We start from the raw sequence: 8,419 nt of genomic DNA, 5'->3' as shown, positions 1-8,419 counted from the left end.
TCCCTTCCTCACGCAATTCGATGATGAGCAGCATGGAAAGTTACCGAGTTGACTAGGAATATGGATGGAAATGAATTTGCTTCAGCCAAAGTAAGAACTAACATCAGACTTAGCTTTCTGAAATGAAAAACTTCTTAGTCTACGGTCTTTTAGCACATGTGCTTTGTATGCTAACTCCTGGTACAATGAAAGGTCATCATCAACACATCCAAAATGCACACAGCTAATTCTCCAAGGTCAGATTCCCTCACTTCTCACAGCAGCGCACCTCTTGCTCGGGTCACTTGCTTTCTGATCTTACCGTGACATCCTGGAACTGAAGCCGCAATGCTGAGCCGGATGGCTGAGGTCGGCTGGTGATCTCCAAGACGGTTCTCAGCAGGATGTCCAGCAGACTGGCCACGATCACATCTATCTCCTCCAACACAGACTTTTCCTGATCCAAACAAGCAAACAAATAACAAACCAGCCTTCAGGAAATCGTGACTTAAAATGCATACCACTTCTCTTTCATTGAAAGGAGGTGCTGGGGCGTGGGGGTGGAAAACACATTTCCAAATTCAGAAGCCAAGAGCCAGAGATCTGCAGAGCTTGAGAACGGGACCTCGGCTAAGTGAATGACTTCCTTTTCCAGGTGAGAAAACAAAGACAGGAGAAGTTCACACGTTACCCAAGAGCACACAACACCATACCCAAGATACACCCCAAAGGTGGGCCGTATCAGGGAAATGTGTGCTGGTGGTGCCGTGGCTAAGCACTGGGCTGTTAACCAAAGCGTTGATGGTTCAAACCCGCCAGCTCTTCTGTACAGAGGCCAGCGGCAGTCTGTGTCTGTAGAGATGACAGCATTGAAAACCCAAGGGAAGAGTTCTATCTTGTCTCCAGGGCTGCTAGAAGTTAGGATGAACTTGATGGCAATGGGTGTGACTTTAGGTATTAAAGGACGCTGAGCAGAGCAGTACAGAGGCATGCCAGCTATGCCACCAGCGTGGTTGTGTGTCTTTGGGCAACTCAGTTTGCCTTTCGGGGCCCGAATCTTCACCAAATGTCCTTCCTGGTCCTAAAATTCAACCACTCCTTGGCTCCCGTTTGTATTTCATTTACTTTTCTCATCACTAGAGTTTCACAAGGCATTTCCAAAAGTCTGTGCTAAGTGTGAACGATTATTCCTTGAAAAATTACTAGTGCAGTCATCAGAAACGGCACTAGGTTAAGGTGAGCCCCACGAGGCACAGACTAGACCGAAGGCCAGCTGGCCACCGTGGGGATGGCTTTCCTCAGCAGCTTTAGCACTGTCCCAGCTCGCAGGCTGAGAGGTGACCTTCAGCTTCTCTATGCTGGGTGCATGTAGTAGGCATAGGGTTCTTGATACACTGGCACCAGACAAAACTGTGCCCAAATGCCCTTCCCAAGGAGATCAGTATCAGGATCGGCAAAGACTACTTTCGGAAAACGTGAGTTTGAAAAGACTGCTTGGCTAGAATTTTAAGATCAACTTCCTTGTCCTTGCATGAAAATGACCAAAGTTTTCTCCCTATTGATCTGGTTTCTGCTCTGAATTCCTCAGCGGAGAAGGCTAACAGTTGACTGCAAATTCCAAATGGAAATACAAAACAAAAACCCACCTCCACTGTTGGTAAATATAAATATCCCCCTCCCCCTTCAGTTTTCTGTAGTGAATTATCCTTTTTTTACTCTTGGCATTTACAGTTTAGAAACACAATTTAGCTAGACAGGCCATGGCTATTCCATATTGGGTTACATAAAAGGAGCGATAGAGCAAACACATGCCTTCCCACCATGGCTCTACCCCGTTCCCGGGCCCTCTTGGAGCCTGGGGTGGCGGGTGGGTAGAATCAATGGTCTCTTTTGGTGCATGTTTATTTGGCTAGACTTGTAGATGTGGATTTTCCAGCCTTTTTCTCTCTAATATCAACCCTGCTCCCTTGGGCCCGGGCTTCTATCTCCACCTCTTGCTGGGATCACTGCCAAGCCCTTTAAGAGCTGGGCAGAAATCAAAATGGGGAAGATGTAGCACAGAGGTAACAGGGAGGCAGAGAGAGGAGACTTTGCACTTAGTGGCAAACTCTGCTTTGCAGGAGTTGCTACCGCTGAATAGGCTGCTTGGTTCACTGTTACAGATTGAGAGAACTGGAGCAGGGCGTCCTTCGCAGGTGGGTTTGACATCAGACCCCTAAGCCATGCACATGAGTAGTCTGAGTTGTCCCATTTAGAATCATGAACATGATTTGTCTCCAACTGCACTGCAATGCCAATGCAATCACACTGCATCAAGTGTCAGGAACAGTGACAGGAATTCCCAAAGCCATAGCTGTACAGTGATCACGGTTGTACTGCACGATCTTGCCAGTCTCCTGGGGGCTTTACTCTGCCACCACCGTGTCCACAGAGCCTGACCCGAGGGCATGGCCATGCACTGAACACCATCACTCAGCCTTTCACAGAATGGGCCCCCGGCGATTTCACTTTTGCGGCAATAAGGTATTCTTGCCACAGAGTATTTTTTATACCAAGATTAAATACACACGTGGGAGGCTTTGAGGATTCTAATTTTTCTCACTTGATATTCAGTTCCTTCTTGCAATACAAGATTAGGAAAACTAGGTTATTCAGGGTTATAGCATTCCCACAGGTTTGAGGGAAAAACAACAAAGGGGAAAGTCCAACCCAGCTGGAAATAAAAGTGAGGGACTCCGAGGTTACCCTTCAGTGTGGGTTCTTGGAAGCCTTAAAACATTTCATTTCCCAGCAGCCATCTGATGGGAACGACATAGGAAGACCTGTATTTACTTACGGAGCTGTTTTTCTTGATGAGGCAAAACACGTTGCTAAGGATACGCGCACACATGATCAGGTCCTTCTGTGCTTGCAAGTGCATGTGGAGGTGATGTAACACGACAGGCAAGAGAATGTACCGGGAGTCTGAAGAGAGAAGAATCATTAGTGTCACATCTGCTAGAGTCCCACGCACACCTTGGGCGAATCCTTATCTCCTCTTACGCTTCATCTTAATTGTTAAATTATAAAGGCATACACTTTAAAAGTCAGACTTCTACAGGGGTTCGATTAAAAAACATATCGTTTCTTTCCTCACGTTTCCTCAATCCATGATCCCACAGGAGGCCTTTGACTGTGGAGTTGAAAGAGGTTTATGAATTCATTGACTCTCACCTCCCAATTTCTAGATGGCATGCTTCACTTGCTACTTCCTGAGTCTGCGTTGAGCTACATCATTTACCAACTTGCGATTGTAGATGAGGAGTGAGCTTTTTAACCCTTCTCTACTCTTCAGTCATTCAAAGTAATTACATTATCTTTTACTCTAAATCACAGGTTCCAAAACTTATTTGGCTTTCTACTACCTTTCAGGGGGGAAATTTTTTCCTTAGTACCCCTCTGGCAATTAAAAAGTGTAGGTATCTGCTTTTGCAGCCCCCTTTGATGGTTAATGTGCCCCCCAGGGGGAAGTATCACCCACATAGGGAAACACCGATCTAAATAAACATTCAGGGTTTGTTACTGTTCTGATTCCCAAGCCTTTGTACGTGACCTGCGGGGTTTTTTGCTTACTTTTCTACGTCCCCTTCTCTGAAAGGTGCCAGGGACTTATCTTTCTCCCTGGCAACCCAAACTTTCACGATCATGTATCAGAGTCAGTCTTTTCAATATGTATACTCATGCCTTTTAGATCCAGGAACTTGCTTTGGATCTTTTTTTAAATGATTTCCCCCTTTCTTCTGTCTCCTTTGTGGTCTGTCTAGAACTTTTTACTGCATTCACTTCCTGAATCTCTTGAAAAGTCTACTATCCTTGAATATTTTTCTTTTTGTCCAACTTTGTTTTTTATTGTCTTTTCCAACCCTTCTACCCAACACTCGTACCTTTAGTTTCCAAGGGCTTCTTTACGCTTCCCCACTCCCCACCCCATGGCCAGTTCCACGGGTTGAGTGCTCTGTCAACACTCTCTTAAATTCTTCATAATACATTAATGACAGGTCTTATATTGTCATTATGCACTCCTTCTAGATTTCCCTGAAGGTTCTTTTTCTACACCTTCCTGTTCCTGTTTCCTGGACTCACTATCTGTTACACTCTCGGGAGAGTTTTGATGTTTCTCTGCTCCTTGATTTCTTTTCTTCATCTTCCTTTTTTTCTCTTTTCCTCTCTTCATTTTGACCGTCGCCTCTCACGGTGAGGTTTGTCTCCAGTGTCTGGTGATCTTTACTGCCCATTCATCACTGCAAGTGAGACATTGGAATGCTGACAGGGAAAGTAAGTGTGCTCACAGACAAGCTTGTAGCCCAGTGAGGCATCGCCAAAGGACTAGGAAGGAATCTGCCCAGGTTTCCCAGAGGGACTCCTGCATTTCAGTCCTGGAGATGTTTTCCTTGGACCATCAATTCTCCTGAGAGGACTCTGTCAAGTTCTTCTCTGAGGAGCATGAAACCATGTTCTAGTAATTTGAAATCTAGGCATGAAGTGACTGGGGAAGTCTCCTTGATAAAATGGGAGGTACTGTTTTTAGTCAGGGCCTCTCATGCCAAATTTAGCTACACCTGTTGTTCCTAAATCCAGGCCCTGTCTCCTACCCATTCTCCAGAGAGTACAACTTTCAGTATTCTTGATGAAATAGAGTTGAGATTTGGGGCAGAATGAGCTGTTAACTCCTCCTTACACATTTTCATATTCTAAGCATCTTTGGTTGTTAGAAGGACTTACTATTTTAAATCCCCGAGCCTTTCCAGAATTCTTCTCCAGTCTTCTGAGGTACCGTGGTGCCAATCAGTTTGCTCCCTGGTGGCTACACCCCGCACCCACCTCCACTATGCCCATGATTCAGCCTTTCTATGCCAAGACCACGCCACTCAGTCTTCTAAAAATTGTTGGTATCTCTCACGTGGTGGTGTCTCCACTCCCATTACCATAAACACTGTGAGCTCATGTCTTTAAAAAAACATCTTTCTTCAAACAGATGCAAAAACCCTTTTTGATAATGTCAAAAATCAACTTCAGCACTAGAAAAATAAAATAGATATGATTTCATAATCAGATTATAAATGCAAGATTCAACACTGGAAAAACATGTTGGTGTAATCTCCTCAGCAAAGATTGTTAAACATACGCAGCAATTCCCCAGGCTTATCCAGAAGGCCAACAGTGGTCCCTCCATTGCCCTAACGTGAAGTATTTGATAGAGTCAAGTGATAAACCAAATATATGCCTCTGTGGTATATATTTCAATCTTTTGAGAAATAACAGTAGGTTGTTTCCTATTTATAACATGATGCCATGCACTCACAATTATTGCCTAGTCCATTTTCATTACTCGCTGACATATTTAGGAGGGCTGGCAGAGGAAGAGTTGACATTATTGACTGGTAACTAAAAGGTCAGCAGCTCGAATCCACTCAGTGGATTCACAGGAGAAAAGAGCTAGTAATCTGCTCCCATTCAGACTGAAGCCCACAAACCCTGGGAGGCAGTTCTCCTCTGTCCCCCAGGGCTGACAGAAGTTGCATTGACATGATGCACAACATCACTTGCAGATGCCCTGGCTTCTCCTCCTGCTCTGTTTGTGTTTCTACGAGAGCACATCTGTGCAGTGGTTCAGAAGGGCTATTCTCGGCTTACAGAAAATGGGAGTAGCTTATAAATAGCTACATAAATTAAAATTCCACTTGCCTCACTAAAAAACAAAACAGATACCTATTAAAGGAATCGAAGTTGTAGTTAAAAATCTTCCAACATAATCTACTCATGTTTGAGGTTAGCATTACCTGAATGCTGATGTCAGCAAAATACACTACAAGACCAGAAAAATACAGACTGGTCAACCTCTGGCAAGCAGAGTTTCTGTGGTGTGTGTGTGTGTGTATGATTTTAGCAAAACTACTCATATGAGGAGGCTTCAAAAAGGTAGTAAAATTGAATGAGAAGATAATGGAAGACATTATTGCATCTGAACCTAAAGTGCTGTGCAAATTTTTGTTTAAACACAATAAGATACACCTTTTAAAAAGGAATCCTATTTACAATAGCATACATGCGAACGCCAAAACAGAAGCAATCTCGCTGCCATGCAGGTGATGCTGACTCACAGTGACCTGACAGGACTGGGTAGAACTGCCCCTGTGGGCTTCCAAACGTGTAGTTTGTTAGGGGACAGAAAGTCCCATCTTTCACCCATATGTGAGCTACTTAGTAAAAATGCATGTGAGATTTCTACATTGCAAATTATAAAACACCAAGGAGAGAAATGAAATACAGCCTAAAGACACAGGCTCTCCAGTGCTTATACAGTACAAGGATGCACGTATAAGCTGTCCCAGCTGCTGATCAGTGCAGGGAGCCCTCAAGGGGTTCCACTCCAGCGACTCCGGTCTAAGTCCATCTTGATGTAAGTTGAATACTTCATTTTAAAGAATTATTATTTTCTTCTTACAGTTAGTAGTTATTATTTCTAGGAGTATAAGCATTGCAGGGGTTATCATTTGAGACACTTGAACACCTTAGCTTTAAATTAACAGCTAACACCAACACCTTTTATGGTATGAAACACTGAATCAAGTTCAAGGCCTGGTCTGGAAGCACTGTGGCACCATGAGTTAAGTGGTGGGCTACTACTGACAAGGTAGTGGTCCAAACCCACCAGCTGCTCTATAGGAGAAAGACAGAACTTTCTACTTCCATGAAGATGTATAGCCTTGTAAACATAGGGTGACTCTGAGTTAGAATCCACTGGCTGATAGTGAAGTTTTAAGCTCATTTGATTATGTCCCTGTGCAGCCAATAGGATTTGATTTCTAAATATTCAGTGTGCATACTATTCAAAAAATATCCCCTGGCCAACAGTGCTGTCAATCACACTTTGTGTCCAGTGTTTGTAAAAAGATTGTTATTCTCTAGCTAGCAGATTCACTTTTCCCCATTTCTAGGGCAATGTCAGCCAATGCAAATGATAGGATCGATGGGTCAATGCCAAACAAGCTGAGTGGTTAAAATGCTAATTCTTACCTTTAAAAGGATAATTCTTAGACCCATCAAGGAAGACTAAGAAAAGAAAAAAACAAACCAAAAAGGACCCCCCCCCAAAAAAAAAAAAACCCTCACAGTTGAACAAACACTAACTTCCTACACATGTAACACTAGACTCTTCTCTTTAGGAGGGGTGAAACGCTCATGTTCCATTTCTCAGATAAAAAAGCTCACTGCACGGTGTATCTTGCTGAGCATACAAAGAGAAGGCTTCCATTTGTTTTCATTTTGCTTAAACACCCTTGAATGGACCAAGCCAGTCCTTTCCCATACTTCCCAGTGAGCACAGAGTGCGGGAGGAAGAAGAGCAGCTGAGAAAGGTCACTAGATGCCCTCTTCTTCTGTCCTAGTCTAGAGGCTCTGTTGGCAAAACATGTCTACCATGGGAGAGCCTGTTGGCATGTGAAATGCTGGTGGCATGGTTTCCAGCTTCACGGCAACAGGCAAGCCACCATAGGGTGGCAAACTGATATATGGTGCTGGTTTTCATTTGTACACAGCAGTTAATCAATACCTATTGCTGCTATATCCAGGTCCTTAGTACCTGACCTACAGCATAGTGTTCATTTGTGACAGGAATATTAAGCATCTACTGGTGTGTGTGCTAGGTACGTATGGAAGGTGAATGTAGAGTTGTGATTAAGAAAAAGTCCCATTCCCTCACAGAGGGGTCATAAAGAAGGGATGAGTCAAGCAGGGTGTGGTGTAGCACCGATGAAACTCACAATATTCTTCTGGCTCCTTGAGGTTTCCTCACCCCCGACTATGATGACCTCAATCCTGACTTTCATTGTGGGCTAGGCCGGAGCATGTACACAGATACAGATAAGAGCTTGGAATCCAGGTCAGATAAATCCCTCAGGAACTGAAATGGGAGTAGCGATACCAGGAGGGTAGGGGGATGGTTGGGAGAGGAGGGGGTAAGAAACCACAGGGAAAGGGAGACAGTTATCGGTGTAAGATATTAAATTAATAATTTATGATTTATCAAGGAGTCACGAAGGTGGGAGGGGGGAGGGAGGGGAAAAAAGGAACTGATACCAAGGACTCAAATACAAAGTAAGTGTTTAGAAAATAATGATGGCAACATATGTACAAATATGCTGGATACAATTGATATATGGATTGTTATAAGAGCTGTAAGAGCTGCAGGTCTGGCTAGACCAGAGGATGTACACTGGTACAGATACGAGCTGAAAATATAGGGAATCCAGGGTGGATGAGCCCTGCAGGACCAGTGGTGTGGGTGGCGAAACAAGGAGGGTAAAGGGAGAATGGGTAGGGAAAGGGAGCCGATTGCAAGGAACTATATGTGACCTCCTCCCTGGGGACAGACAGCCGAGAAGTGGGTGAAGGGAGACGT

General features: G+C 44.1%; 1 protein-coding gene across 1 annotated transcript in view; it reads right to left on the bottom strand.

The window, feature by feature from the left end:
• DOCK4 (dedicator of cytokinesis 4) overlaps window positions 1–8,419 on the bottom strand; it is a 503,583-nt gene that overhangs the window by 117,522 nt on the left and 377,642 nt on the right. Inside the window, exons 24-25 of the mRNA XM_045288941.1 lie at window positions 2,816–2,943; window positions 302–436 (exon numbers count right to left, since the gene is read on the bottom strand). Coding sequence (XP_045144876.1) covers window positions 302–436; window positions 2,816–2,943 — 263 coding nt within the window. The remainder of the gene's footprint in view (window positions 1–301; window positions 437–2,815; window positions 2,944–8,419) is intronic.

This window comes from Echinops telfairi, unplaced genomic scaffold (assembly GCF_000313985.2).
Source record: "Echinops telfairi isolate 266 unplaced genomic scaffold, ASM31398v2 ScPeMD7_23;HRSCAF=83, whole genome shotgun sequence".
NCBI classification, from domain to species: Eukaryota; Metazoa; Chordata; class Mammalia; order Afrosoricida; family Tenrecidae; genus Echinops; species Echinops telfairi.
The sequence above is the reverse complement of the archived record's forward strand: the minus strand, read 5'-3'. Positions and strand labels throughout refer to the sequence as shown.